Raw genomic sequence first — 15,012 nt, 5'->3', positions numbered from 1 at the left:
CTCTCATCCCAGCCTCCCTCAGCATCAGCCTCCCCCAGCATCAGCCTCTCTCCTCCCAGCCTCCCCCAGCATCAGCCTCCCCCAGCATCAGCCTCTCTCCTTCCAGCCTCCCCCAGCATCAGCCTCCCCCAGAAGGTCACAACAGCACAGTATCGAGGCCGAGAAGCAAGCGATATCGCCAGATGCTGTGAGTGTGTGGATGCGATGTGATGTGTGTGTGAGGTGTGTGTGAGGTGTGTGTGAGAGTGAGTGTGATCTGATGTGTGTGTATGTGTGTGTGTGTGCTGTTATGTGTGTGCGTGTGGATGTTCAGCCGCTGCAGGATCTTGATGCGCTGTAACTATGCTAGCATGGTTACCAGCTGGTAACTATGCTAGCACGGTTACCAACGTATCCCGTCCCCCGCTCGCACGGGAGCCCACACCAGCATACGGCGGCAAGGCCAGCAATGCGAGGGTAAGTGTCGGCTGGGTTGGCGGCGTACGCTGATGTGGGCTCCCGGGGGGGGGGGGGGAGTACAGTACTCACCTGGGAGTCGTGGCTCTGTGACCGTGTCAGTCGGGTAATGCGTGGGGGGGCGGGGCCAGAGCTAGCGTGCATTGCATGAGGGGGGCGGGGAGTGGCGTGGCCGAGTTGCCAATGCCTGCAGGGTGCCGGGGCGAGAGGCCAATCTGTGGGGGGGCGGAGCCTGGGCGAGCAGCTGGCCAATCCGTGTGGGGGCGCAGGCTGGGCGAGCGGCCAATCCGTGTGGGGGGGCGGGGCCATGGTGAGCCCAGCGGCCAATCAGCTTTGTGTCACCGTAAGGACACAATTTTGGAGCATGACAGACAGACAGACAGACAGACAGACAGAATAAGGCAATTATATATATAGATATATGTGTTAATCAGCTGTAATAAGTAATTAGATGATATAGCATTACAGAGTGCACACTGCATACATATCTGCATCACGTGATCCAGCCTCTGTGGCACATGCGCACTTTACCTGGTCTTGTCCCAGTGAATGCAGGATGAGCTTCTTGGCCTCCAGCACTAGGGGGTGCCCGAGCTCCTCATAGGGCTGGTGGTTGGGGGCATTGTAGCCCTGCTGGGCCAGCTGCCTCTGTCTGCGGCAGTAGTTGTCCTGCGGTGGCCAGCACCTGTAGTGTGAGGGGCTCCTGGCCTGGACCTTCAGCCCCCTCTGGCTGGGGATGGGCAGGGGTCTGATGCGCACGTAACTCCGGGGGTCGCTTCCCGGCATGGCTGGCCGGTGACCTGAGGCTGCGCAGTGCTGTCTGCAGCCCTGGACCACAAACACAAACTTTCCTGTCACTGGCAGCGCCGCACAGCCTGGTTACCCCTGGTTACAGGGACGCCTGGGTCATCCCACTGCAGACTGGAGGGGGATTCACGCGGGAAAGCGCTTAGATATGCAAATACTTATTACTTGGCCACTTACTATGAAAGGATATAAACCTTTGCGTAACATCAGATATAGGCATAATGCATCACTGTGGTAAATATCCGTGTATAGCTCCCCCTCTCACTTAAGTGCAATGGTTCCTTCCGGGGTATTATAAAGGCTGCAGCAGACTCGCTAGATCAGTGCGTGCATGGAGCGGGGCTGTACCTGTGTATGTGTGCTGTAGACTGACCTATGAGTTCCAGCAGATCTACAGCTGCCATCAGGGAACCTTTATAATCTTATCCCATTGATAAATCAGTGGTTTCAGTCTCCAGCAGATCTACAGGCATTCCCTGGCTGTGGCAGGCTGTCAGTGCGCGCTGAGACTTGTAGTTCTCCATGGTGGCAGGCTGTCAGTGCGCGCTGAGACTTGTAGTTCTCCATGGTGGCAGGCTGTCAGTGCACGCTGAGACTTGTAGTTCTCCATGGTGGCAGGCTGTCAGTGCGCGCTGAGACTTTTAGTTCTCCATGGTAGCAGGCTGTCAGTGCACGCTGAGACTTGTAGTTCTCCATGGTAGCAGGCTGTCAGTGCACGCTGAGACTTGTAGTTCTCCATGGTGGCAGGCTGTCAGTGCACGCTGAGACTTGTAGTTCTCCATGGTGGCAGGCTGTCAGTGCACGCTGAGACTTGTAGTTCTCCATGGTGGCAGGCTGTCAGTGCGCGCTGAGACTTGTAGTTCTCCATGGTGGCAGGCTGTCAGTGCACGCTGAGACTTGTAGTTCTCCATGGTGGCAGGCTGTCAGTGCACGCTGAGACTTTTAGTTCTCCATGGTGGCAGGCTGTCAGTGCACGCTGAGACTTGTAGTTCTCCATGGTGGCAGGCTGTCAGTGCGCGCTGAGACTTGTAGTTCTCCATGGTGGCAGGCTGTCAGTGCGCGCTGAGACTTGTAGTTCTCCATGGTGGCAGGCTGTCAGTGCACGCTGAGACTTTTAGTTCTCCATGGTGGCAGGCTGTCAGTGCGCGCTGAGACTTTTAGTTCTCCATGGTGGCAGGCTGTCAGTGCGCGCTGAGACTTGTAGTTCTCCATGGTGGCAGGCTGTCAGTGCGCGCTGAGACTTGTAGTTCTCCATGGTGGCAGGCTGTCAGTGCACGCTGAGACTAGTAGTTCTCCATGGTGGCAGGCTGTCAGTGCACGCTGAGACTTGTAGTTCTCCATGGTGGCAGGCTGTCAGTGCACGCTGAGACTTGTAGTTCTCCATGGTGGCAGGCTGTCAGTGCACGCTGAGACTTGTAGTTCTCCATGGTGGCAGGCTGTCAGTGCGCGCTGAGACTTGTAGTTCTCCATGGTGGCAGGCTGTCAGTGCGCGCTGAGACTTGTAGTTCTCCATGGTGGCAGGCTGTCAGTGCGCGCTGAGACTTGTAGTTCTCCATGGTGGTAAGCCACAGGTTAGAGACAGGCAGCAAAACTGTCATTTATAATGTTTGCCTCATTGTCTCTAAAGTTCCTTACTATTGGGGCCCATGAGGGGATAGGGGCCACGTCTGCCTCTTTGGCACCCTGTATATATGGTTCTTACACAGGGGCCTCCTGTATGCGCCCACCTCTGCCTTGTATAAATCAAGGACATACTAAAAAGAATGAAGAAAAGGAATGAACAAAAAGAATGAACATAAGAACTTCTTGGTTCCAAAATCTAAGGATAAATAATAGGTTTCTTAGACATCATAGACATGGAATGAACATGGAATATATGTAAATAATAGGGAAATATACACATATACCACACAAAGAAGTGTATGTTTTATTCCCTGTGTTAGATGGGTGGGGAATGAACATGGAATATGCAGTGCCTTCCGAAAATATTCGGTTCCCTTGAATTTTTCAACCTTTTCCCGCATTTCAGGCTTCAAACATAAAGATAAAAATTTTAATGTTATGGTGAAGAATCAACAACAAGTGGGACACAATTGTGAAGTGGAATGAAATTTATTGCTTATTTTAAACTTTTTTAAAAAAATAAATAACTGAAAATTGGGGCGTGCAATATTATACGGCCCCTTTAAGTTAATACTTTGTAGCACCGCCTTTAGCTGCGATTACAGCTGCAAGGCTGCTTTCACACATCCGGCTTGAGCTGTGCGGCTCAATCCGGCTGTGCAAGCTATGCAATGGATGCGGTGAAAACACCGCATCTTTGCATAAGTTTTTCCCATGCGGCCGTCCGGTTTTTGCCGCTTGCGGCATGCTACTGAGCATGCGCAGTGGCAAAAACCGCATGCAGCGGCCGGATGCAGTTTTTGCCGCATCCGGCCGCCATAGGCAAGTATTGAAAATGTTTTTTTGCCGCATTAAAAAACGTGCCAGGCAACGTTCCATCCGGCCGCTGCATCAGCTAAATGTGCCGCATGCGGCAAAAAACGGATGGAACGCAAGGCCTTGCGGCACAATGCGGCACTAATTAAAGTCTATGCAGAAAAAACGCAACCGGCAGCAAAAAAAAACGGTTGCGATTTTCATGCAAAGTGCCGGATTGTGCCGCATTGCAGAAATCGGAGGTGTTGAAAGCAGCCTCAGTCGCTCGGGGTATGTCTCTATCAGTTTTGCACATCGAGAGACTCAAATTCTTGCCCATTCTTCCTTTGCAAAAAGCTCGAGCTGAATGAGGTTGGATGGAGAGCGTTTGTGAACAGCAGTTTTCAGCTCTTTCCACAGATTCTCGATTGCATTCAGGTCTGAACTTTGACTTGCCCATTCTAACACCTGGATACATTTATTTGTGAACCATTCCATTGTAGATTTTCCTTTATGTGTGGAATCATTGTCTTGTTGGAAGACAAATCTCCGTCCCAGTCTCAGGTCTTTTGCAGACTTCAACAGGTTTTCTTCAAGAATGGTCCTGTATTTGGCTCCATCCATCTTCCCATCTATTTTAAAGGGGTTATCCAGCTTATTTTGACTTTTTTTCATTATTTCACTATTGGGCTACATTGGGGCAGGTAAGTAGATAGTGAGCACTTACCTGCCCTGCTGTCAGCCCCTCTCCCCCGGCTCAGAGTGGTCATGTGACCGCTCCTGCCACGATTTTGCTGCTTCCAGTCATTTCATGTCAACATGGGCAGGACCATGTTTTGATGCAAATCTGTGAACAGCATGTCGCCGCCCTGCTGGGCGGGTACAGTGCATGGAGTCCCTGCCCCCCTTCCCTGCATCCTCCCACACATTCCCCCCCACCCCGTACTCTCCCCGCAACCTCCCCCGGCACTGCTGTGGGACCCGTGAGCTGAGGGGAGGGGCCTGGTGTCGGCTGCCCACGGTGTCACCGCCAGCACTGGGCCCCCTGCTCAGGATCGCACATTCAAATGTATCGGCATCACAGATGCCGATACATTTGAAAGCACTGATGAGAGGGAGCGCTACGCTGCCTATCAGCATTGTGCCGCTGTCTGTGTCTGACAGTTCAGGACAGCGGTGACGTCACTACTGTGCTGATATGTCCAGACCAGACATCTAACCTCCTTACAGCAGCGCTTGTCATCCCCTGCAGTGACCTGGGCTGACCTATTGATGTTAGCTCAGGTCACTGCTCAACTCTCCCAGCCAATGGGGAACATTCTGTTTTTCATTGACTGGGACAGTGACTATGGTACGGATCGTCGTGGGACCCCCCTTATTGGATTACGCCGGACCTAGATTTGATTGTTCTTTTCAATAAATTGGTGAAAGAGGGAATGTTTTGGGGAGTGTTTTTTCAAATAAAACTTGTTTTGTTGGTGATGTTGGGTATCTGATAGATGCTTGACAACACTAACCCCAGGGCTTGATGCCAGGTGACATTACACATCTGGCATCAACCCCATATATTACCGCACCAGGGCAATGGGATGAGTTGGAGCAAAACGCCAGGATTGGCACATCTAATTGATGTGCCACTTCTGGGGCCGCTGTGGCCTGCTATTTTTAGGCTGGGGAGTGTCCATTAACAGTGGACCTCCCTAGTCTGAGAATACCAGACCAAAGCTGTCTGCTTTACCTTGGCTGGTGATAGAATTTGGGGGGGACCTCGTGTATTTTGTTTTAAATTATTTAATTTAAAATAACAGTGTGGGGTGCCCTCTGTTTTGGATTACCAGCCAAGGTGAAGCTTCCAGCTGTGGTCTGCAGGCTGCAGCCTTCTGCTTTACCCTAGCTGGCTACAAAAGATAGGGGGGACCTCACGTTGTTTTATTTTTAAATTATTTATTTATTTTTTGGCTAAATACAAGGCTAAGCACCCTTTAGTGCCACATGAAAGCCACTAAAGAGTGCCAGCTTTGAATATGCAGGGAGGTGGGACATTATATATGTCTTTCTCATCTATCTATCTATCTATCTACAGTTAGGTCCAGAAATATTTGGACAGTGATACAATTTTCGCGAGTTGGGCTCTGCATGCCACCACATTGGATTTGAAATGAAATCTCTACAACAGAATTCAAGTGCAGATTGTAACGTTTAATTTGAAGGTTTGAACAAAAATATCTGATAGAAATTGTAGGAATTGTACACATTTCTTTACAAACACTACACATTTTAGGAGGTCAAAAATAATTGGACAAATAAACCAAACCCAAACAAAATATTTTTATTTTCAATATTTTGTTGCGAATCCTTTGGAGGCAATCACTGCCTTAAGTCTGGAACCCATGGACATCACCAAACGCTGGGTTTCCTCCTTCTTAATGCTTTGCCAGGCCTTTACAGCTGCAGCCTTCAGGTCTTGCTTGTTTGTGGGTCTTTCCGTCTTAAGTCTGGATTTGAGCAAGTGAAATGCATGCTCAATTGGGTTAAGATCTGGTGATTGACTTGGCCATTGCAGAATTTTCCACTTTTTTGCACTCATGAACTCCTGGGTAGCTTTGGCTGTATGCTTGGGGTCATTGTCCATCTGTACTATGAAGCGCCGTCTGATCAACTTTGCAGCATTTGGCTGTGTTGTAGCTGTTCTGTTTTGTCACAAGTCAGCTTATGGGATCACCAGTGAGGTCTTCTCAATTAGGCCTCTTCAGACCTAATCAAGAGCGAGCGCTCGGAGAAAAAGACCTGCATCATTCATGTGAGCATGATCAATTCTTCTGTTTATTTAACGTACAGTTTATTTATACCATTTACAGATCAATGTGATTTTGCAAATAAGGCTTCTAGCTGGAAATTTACAAGTTGCTCATATGACCTTTAAGTTTCAGCAAAACAAAAATGTAGAGTCATGCATATGAGATAAGAAGAAGATAAGAAGAACATTTAGAAACAATAATAATCCTTGATCTTGTCTCTTATTCCGAAGGCTCTGACTATGAACTACTTACTAATGAAATAAAATATCTTTAATAAAGAAATAGAGAAACCATTTAACCCTTCTATATCAATTTCCTCCTTTTGTAAATGGTATAACCTTCACTACAGGGTCAGTAGGCGTCCAAACAGGAGCTGCTGGCTCATGGGCCTAGTACCCATGAGGGGTCTTCCTAAGACTTCACCCATCCACCCTCAGTGTGGACACCTACTCCCGGTCAGCAGAGGCCATTTGGGGTCCGTAGTAAACTACAGAGGGTTCAATACTGAAACTCTTAGAACATACATTATTCATTAGTTTAGCTAACGCATATATCAATGCTTTTACAGCTATATAAAGCAATAGACAGAATAACAATATTTGCATACAGGTTTGTATAATGCCAGAAATCCAACCTGCTATGCCCTTAAACCAATTAGCTGGATTCATAAAAGAAAATGTCCAAGAAAAATGTCCAAAAAAAAAATATAAAAGAAAATGTATTTCCCCACCAGGAGTCTTTGCTGGAATCATCCATATATATAAATATATACGTATAATAGGAGAACAGACAAAAACTGGTGACTATGTATGTAGATACACACATAGACACAAACACACGGAAACAATCATTGTCTTTTCCACAGATAGCAACATCATTATATTGAAGACTGAACCATAATCCATCGTAGGTAATGGGGCCTGAATGAGGGATCTTAGTCTTTACTTTGGTAACTACACCCTCAATGTCCGGATTGTATTCCATCCACCACGACTGTCCCCTAGGCTGTGTGATATTTAGCTGGAACCAGGGATTAGTGACCTTTCCAGCTATAGTCAAGGTGGCAAATACATCTTTTCACCAGAATATCGATAGAGTCCAGGTTTCATTGTACATACAGTCTGATATCAACACCTCCTGTGGTTCCAGAGGTAAGGCTAAATAAGGCATAGTCTTTGAAGAAATAGGACTGTGTGTGCAGATCCAACAGTCTTTTGGCTTTTCTCCTTCCATGTCCTCAGTAAGAGAAATATGGTGGCGAATGAGTTTATTATCCCAGTCCGTAGTTAAAAGTTCGCTCAGTGTCTTTGTTTGGCGCAGCAACCCTGCTACACCTAGCAGGATAATTAGCAAGACTGTCATTCTGCCGGTGGAGTGACCTTTTTACAGTGACTGGCGTGGATCCAGGTGGGCTTTCCCTCAAGTTTCACTGAGGTGGATGTGGTCAGCTGGACTTGGAATGGGCCATCAGAGCGTGGATCTAGGCTCCTTCTCACGTGTCTGCGCACGACCACCCAATCACCTGGATTCAGCTGATGCACAGCTGCACTTGCATTGGGATCTGGAATGGATGAAAAGACATGTTTATGCACCACATTAAGTCTTTCCTGTAAGGCCTGGACGTAGGCTGTCATAGTGCCGTGTTGCATCTGTAACACTTGTGGAAAGTAGAGACCTGTTTTGGGGGCACTACCAAAAAGGACTTCAAAAGGAGACAAGCCTGTCTTTCTATATGGAGTGTGTCTGACTAAAAAGAGTGCCAGGGATACGCACTCTACCCAATTCTTTCCTGTGTCTGCCATGGCCTTTTGAATTTTTAGTTTAAGTGTCCCGTTTAATCTCTCTACTTTTCCACTGCTCTGTGGATGATAAGGGGTATGGAATGCCTGCTCTATTCCCAGGGCCTGCATAATGTCCCTCATTATTTCTCCAGTGAAGTGTGTACCCCTGTCACTTTCTATGGCTTCTGGGATGCCATACCGACAGACTAGTTCCTTCATCAGTTTTTCTGCAGTTGTTTTAGCATTTGCACATTTTACTGGATAGGCCTCAACCCATCCTGAGAAGAGATCTACACATACCAGGACGTATTCATACACTCCTACCTTGGGTAGTTGTATGTAGTCTATTTGCAGTCGTTGACACGGTAGAGCGGTCTGGGTGTTGCTTTCTTAGGGACTTTACTGTTTTACCTGGGTTGTGTTGTGCGCAGATAATGCAGGATTGTACATGTTTGGAGGCTACGTAACTGAAGCCAGGAGCGATCCAGAAGGCATTCACCTGGTTACACATGTGACTTTTTGAGGCGTGAGTGGGGCCATGTGTTGTTTGTGCCATCATAGGGAACAGGGACCTTGGTAAACACAACCTATCCTTACTTTCCCATACTCCATTTGAGTTCAGCCCAGCTCCCATTTTCCCCAGTGTTCCTTCTCTGTTTGGGCAGCCTGATGCTGGAGGGATTTCAGGACATCCAGACTTACTGTGGCTGGGACTTGCTGGCTCCCTGCCACTATCCTCTGATCCCTAGGCCTCTTTGCCGCTGCTTTCGCAGCTGCATCCGCCCTTCTATTGCCCGCTACCTCCAGTGAGTCACCTTTTGTGTGTGCTTTCACCTTAATGATGCCAACCTGGACTGGTAACATTAGTGCCTCCATTAACCGTTTTACCAATTCTGCATTTTTAATAGGCTTACCAGCTGACGTAAGAAAAGCTCTACTTCTCCAGATAGGGCCAAAATCATGACAGATCCCAAATCCATAATTTGAGTCTGAATAAACATTAATTTTCCTACCTGATCCCGCTCTACACGCCTCAATGAGCGCTGGGCTGAAAGTATATCCCGGTACACTTCAGAATTCATCCGGCTACTCTTGTCTGCTGTTATGTCATTAATAAACACAAGTGACCCAGTGCCATTGAAAGCCATGCATGCCCATGCCATCACGTTGCCTCCACCATGTTTTACAGAGGATGTGGTGTGCCTTGGATCATGTGCCGTTCCCTTTCTTCTCCAAACTTTTTTCTTCCCATCATTCTGGTACAGGTTGATCTTTGTCTCATCTGTCCATAGAATACTTTTCCAGAACTGAGCTGGCTTCATGAGGTGTTTTTCAGCAAATTTAACTCTGGCCTGTCTATTTTTGGAATTGATGAATGGTTTGCATCTAGATGTGAACCCTTTGTATTTACTTTCATGGAGTCTTCTCTTTACTGTTGACTTAGAGACAGATACACCTACTTCACTGAGAGTGTTCTGGACTTCAGTTGATGTTGTGAACGGGTTCTTCTTCACCAAAGAAAGTATGCGGCGATCATCCACCACTGTTGTCATCTGTGGACGCCCAGGCCTTTTTGAGTTCCCAAGCTCACCAGTCAATTCCTTTTTTCTCAGAATGTACCCGACTGTTGATTTTGCTACTCCAAGCATGTCTGCTATCTCTCTGATGGATTTTTTCTTTTTTTTCAGCCTCAGGATGTTCTGCTTCACCTCAATTGAGAGTTCCTTAGACCGCATGTTGTCTGGTCACAGCAACAGCTTCCAAATGCAAAACCACACACCTGTAATCAACCCCAGACCTTTTAACTACTTCATTGATTACAGGTTAATGAAGGAGACGCCTTCAGAGTTAATTGCAGCCCTTAGAGTCCCTTGTCCAATTACTTTTGGTCCCTTGAAAAAGAGGAGGCTATGCATTACAGAGCTACGATTCCTAAACCCTTTCTCCGATTTGGATGTGAAAACTCTCATATTGCAGCTGGGAGTGTGCACTTTCAGCCCATATTATATATATATAATTGTATTTCTGAACATGTTTTTGTAAACAGCTAAAATAACAAAACTTGTGTCACTGTCCAAATATTTCTGGACCTAACTGTACCTATCTATCTATCCCTCTGTTCATTCATTCATTCATTCATTCATTAATATATTCATCCATCCTTCTATCTCTCTGTCTCTATATCTATCTATCCATCTCTGTATCTACTCATCTATTTATCTTTCTTGCTGCTTCCTTTTTTTGTGGTCCACAAAAGAAACGGAAGGTACACGGATGACACACGGATGACACATGGACCGTATACGGAACATCCATGTGTTCTCTATGGGGGTAGGAGTCAGTGCAGAACTATGGTGGGGGGGTCGGTACAGAGCGCCATGTGTGTGTGTGTGTGTGTGTGTGTGTGTGTGTGTGTGTGTGTGTGGAGGATTGCAGAGCCCGATGTGTGTGTGGGGTGCAGAGCCCGATGTGTGTGTGGTTGTGCAGAGCCCGATGTGTGTGTGGGGCACAGAGCCCGATGTGTGTGTGGGGCGCAGAGCCCGATGTGTGTGTGGGGCGCAGAGGAGAATGTGTGTGTGGGGTGCAGAGCCCGATGTATGTGTGGGGCGCAGAGCCCAATGTGTGTGTGTGGGGGGGGGGCGCAGAGCCCAATTTATGTGTTTGTGTGGGGGGGGCGCAGAGCTCGATGTGTGTGTGTGTGGGGCGCAGAGCCCGATGTGTGTTTGTGTGGGGCGCAGAGCCCGATGTGTGTGTGTGTGTGTGTGGGGTGGGCGCAGAGCCCGATGTGTGTTTGTGTGGTGCACAGAGCCCGATGTGTGTGTGTGTGTCTGTGTGTGGGGCGCAGAGCCCGATGTGTGTGTTTGGTGCGCAGAGCCTGATGTGTGTGTGTATGTGGGGCGCAGAGCCCGGTGTGTGTGTGTGGGGGGGGGCGCAGAGACCGATGTGTGTGTGTGTGGGGGGGGGGGGGGCGCGATGTGTGTGTGTGAGGCGCAGAGCCCGATGTGTGTGTGTGTGTGGGGCGCAGAGCCCGATGTGTGTGTGTGTGTGGGGCGCGCAGCGCCCGATGTGGGGTTGTTATTTCCAATGCTAGAGTGATAACAGGTCAGTGCTGGGGCAGAATACTGACAGGGAAAGAGTGTGCAGGGGGCGGGCAGGGGGCAAGGCTGGACAGCTCTGACTGTCAGGTTTAGCACAGGAAGAGCTCAGTTTGGTTGAGCTGAATGTAAACAAAGAGCTGCAGAAAATAAAGGGATAATTCAAGAGGAACAAAAGTTAAAAAACAAAAAATACAACAAATACAAATAACAATGTAGGGGTGTTTTATATGACAATACAGCACAGATTAGCTTATCAAAAAATTTTGAGTTTATGTCGGACAACTCCTTTAACCATCTTCCCTGTCCCTGCTGAAGCAAAGAGGGCCCAAACAATGATGCTGCCACCACCATGTTTGACAGTGGGGATGGTGTGTTCAGGGTGATGAGCTGTGTTGCTTTTACGCCAAACATATCGTTTGGCATTGTGCCCAAATAGTTTGATTTTTGTTTCATCTGACCAGAGCACCTTCTTCCACATGTTTGGTGTGTCTCCCAGGTGGCTTGTGGAAAACTTTAAACAACACTTTTTATGGATATCTTTGAGAAATAACTTTCTCCTTGCTATTCTTCCATAAAGGCCAGATTTGTGCAGTGTACAACTGATTGTTGTCCTATGGACAGACTCTCCCACCTCAGCTGTAGATCTCTGCAGTTCATCCAGACTTATCATGGGCTTCTTGGCTGCATCTCTGATCTCTTCTCCTTGTTTGAGATGAAAGTTTGGATGTACGGCCGGGTCTTGGTACATTTGCAGTGGTATGATACTCCTTCCATTTCAATATGATCACTTGCACAGTGCTCCTTGGGATGTTTAACATTTTGGAAATCTTTTTGTAACCAAATCCAGCTTTAAACTTATCCACAACAGTATCGCGAACCTGCCTGTTGTGTTCCTTGGTCTTCATGATGCTACATTATCTGCACTTTAAACACAACACTAAGGCCCTGTGCGCACTGGAAAATGGAATTTTCTCAAGAAAATTCCGCAGGTATTCAAAGATTACCGCACCCGTGGTAAAAAACCGCGGCAAACCGCACCCGAAAACCGCATGCGGTTTGCCGCGGTTTGCTGCGGTTTTACCGCGGCATTGTTCGCGGTATTTCCGCGGTTTTGTCGCGTGCAGGTTGGTATGTGCTTTATTGTATTCAATGCAATAAAGCACATTGAAAAAAAAAAAAAGTCATTTCATTCGGAGATAGAGAAATAGACAGAAGAATAGATAGATAGATAGACAGACAGACAGAGGGATAGATAGATAGATAGAGTCCCTGTGAGCACACTCTGCATTTCTCACGGTCAGCAGTGAGTTCACATTACCGGCCGTGGGAAATGCCCTGTGGTTACCTCTGCTGTCTCGCTGCGAGGCTGCATTCAGCAGTGTCTGTGTCAGTCGCGGCTGGATGCAAGCATCGCAGGACGCGGGAGCTGTGGATTACGTCGGAGCTTTGTTTCGGGAGGGGTTAATAAAAAGGTGAATGAGGCTTATTTGTGTTTTATTTAAAATAAAGGATTTTTCGGTGTGTTTTTTCACTTTACTTACGGGTTGATCATGTCAGCTGTTTCATAGACGCTGCCATGATCAAGCCTGGAGTTAATGGCGGTGATCCGCCACCATTAACTCCTTGTATTACCTTGACGGCTAAACAGCAGCAAGAAGAGCCGGGGACACTCCGGTACTGCCGCATAATGCATGCGACAGTCCCAGGGCAGCTGCGGCTGATCTTCTCGGCTGCAGGAGGGGGAGTGAGGCGGGGTACATTAACCCTGCCCCTCGCTCTCCCCAGTCTGAGAATACCGGGCCGCCGCTGTGTGCTTACCTCGGCTGGACGGTAAATATACAGCGGAGCCCACATGTTTTGTTTTCTATATGTCCGTTTGCTTTCTATGTGTGTTCTATGTGTCTGTGTCTGTGTTCTATGTCTGTGATGTCTGTCTGTGTCTGTGATCTGTGTGTGTTTACTCTCTGCTCCGCTTCCTCTTCCTGTAATGACATCACTTCCCTGCAAAACCGCAGGCAGCGATGTACATTACCGCAGGTAAACCGCGAAATACCGCAGGGAATAACGCAGGAAAACGCAGTGAACCGCACAGAATTTGCTGCCTGCGTTATTCCCTGTGGGATTTCACGATTACATTGGAGTCAATGGAGTGAAATTCCGCAGCGATGTGCGGAAAAGAATTGACATGCAATTGTTTTTGCTGCGGGAATCCCGCAGCAAAACATGCAGCTGTCAAAATCCGCCTAGTGCGCATAGGATTTTTTTTTCCCATAGGTTTTGCTGGTGATTCACTGCAGAGATGTTATGAACATTTTCTGCAGCGAAACATGCAGCAAATCCGCAGAAATTCCGCGGCAAAATCCGGTAAGTGCGCACAGGGCCTAAGACTATCACAGAGCCGGTGCATTTATACGGAGACTTGATTACACACAGGTGGCTTATATTTATCATCATCAGTCATTTAGGACAACATTGATCAGAGATCCTCAATGAACTTCTGGAGTGCGTTTGCTGCAATGAAGGTAAAAGGGCCGAATAATATTGCACGCCCCACTTTTCAATTATTTATTTTTTTAAAAAGTTTAAAATAAGCAATAAATTTTGTTCAACTTCACAATTGTGTCCCACTTGTTGTTGATTCTTCACCATAACATTAAAATTTTTATCTTTATTTTTTGAAGCCTGAAATGTGGGAAAATTTTGAAAAATTCAAGGGAGCTGAATATTTTTGCAAGCCACTGTATATCCAAACAATTTAGAGTCTATTCAGCGCTATTCAGGTAGGTAATGGAGCAGATCCACCTTGAAAAGATGTGTGCACATACCCTTAGTCTGATTTACCAGTAAAGGACATGACACGTTAAAGTGCCTAGGGCATTATGAATGCCAAATATGGCCCTGCCTGTCTTCTGTAGTGCCCCATGGGGCAGGTGGTTAACCTACTCATCGCCGTTTCGGGTCGGGTCAGGCGATGTCATGGGTGGCCTTGCCCCAAGGTGTAGAGTAAATGGTGGAGAAAGCGGGGTATTTGGGAGAGTTTGTCTTGATGCCACCTGTGGGATGTGGCCAGGAGTAGCCAGGAGTAGCCACCACTGCAGGATTCTTCGCCAAGTCAGGTTTTAAGGCAGCCGGGATGGTATCGCTCCACACAGGTGGAGCGAGCCCCGGGTGGATGAAGAGGGAAGGTGATGGTGGTTGGCACCTAAGCGTCGGGCCGCGACGTCGGTAAGGACAAGCCAACACAGTCTCTGCGGGTTCAATGTGTAGTTTACTCACAGCTTCAGTCGCCAGCCCAGTAGCACTGGTCACTGCCGTGATGGGCTCAGGTCGGATCCGTGGGAGGTCAGAACCGGTACGGTAGTCTGTAGGCCCTTCCTCACTGCGCTCTGTAGTGCGGGTCCCTGTGGCTTGAAGCACTTAGAGGCCCTTCCGTACTATGTAGAGTACTGTTCCCTATTCCAGTAGCATGGATCCCCTTGAATCTGACCATGATCGAGGCCCCGGAAACCTAGGTGCCACTTGACTCTGGAAACTTGTGTGGTCGGAGAAGCATGGAACCTCTCTGTCCGGCAGAATCTGGAACGTAGAATTACAGCACCCTGAACAGCGCTGGTCCCGGGGAAGCTTACACGGTGTCCTCCACAGCGACCGTTA

At 47.9% G+C, this 15,012-nt stretch overlaps 1 protein-coding gene across 1 annotated transcript in view; it reads right to left on the bottom strand.

The window, feature by feature from the left end:
• The window catches only part of CCDC60 (coiled-coil domain containing 60), a 380,115-nt gene extending 378,818 nt beyond the window's left edge, over positions 1–1,297 (bottom strand). Inside the window, exon 1 of the mRNA XM_075341855.1 lies at positions 988–1,297. Within this exon, the coding sequence (XP_075197970.1) occupies positions 988–1,242 (255 nt within the window). The 5' untranslated portion in view covers positions 1,243–1,297. The remainder of the gene's footprint in view (positions 1–987) is intronic.
• Positions 1,298–15,012: the final 13,715 nt, after the last annotated feature.

This window comes from Anomaloglossus baeobatrachus, chromosome 1 (assembly GCF_048569485.1).
Source record: "Anomaloglossus baeobatrachus isolate aAnoBae1 chromosome 1, aAnoBae1.hap1, whole genome shotgun sequence".
NCBI lineage: Eukaryota > Metazoa > Chordata > Amphibia > Anura > Aromobatidae > Anomaloglossus > Anomaloglossus baeobatrachus.
Note: the sequence above shows the minus strand (reverse complement) of the source record. Positions and strands in the feature narration are given on the sequence as shown.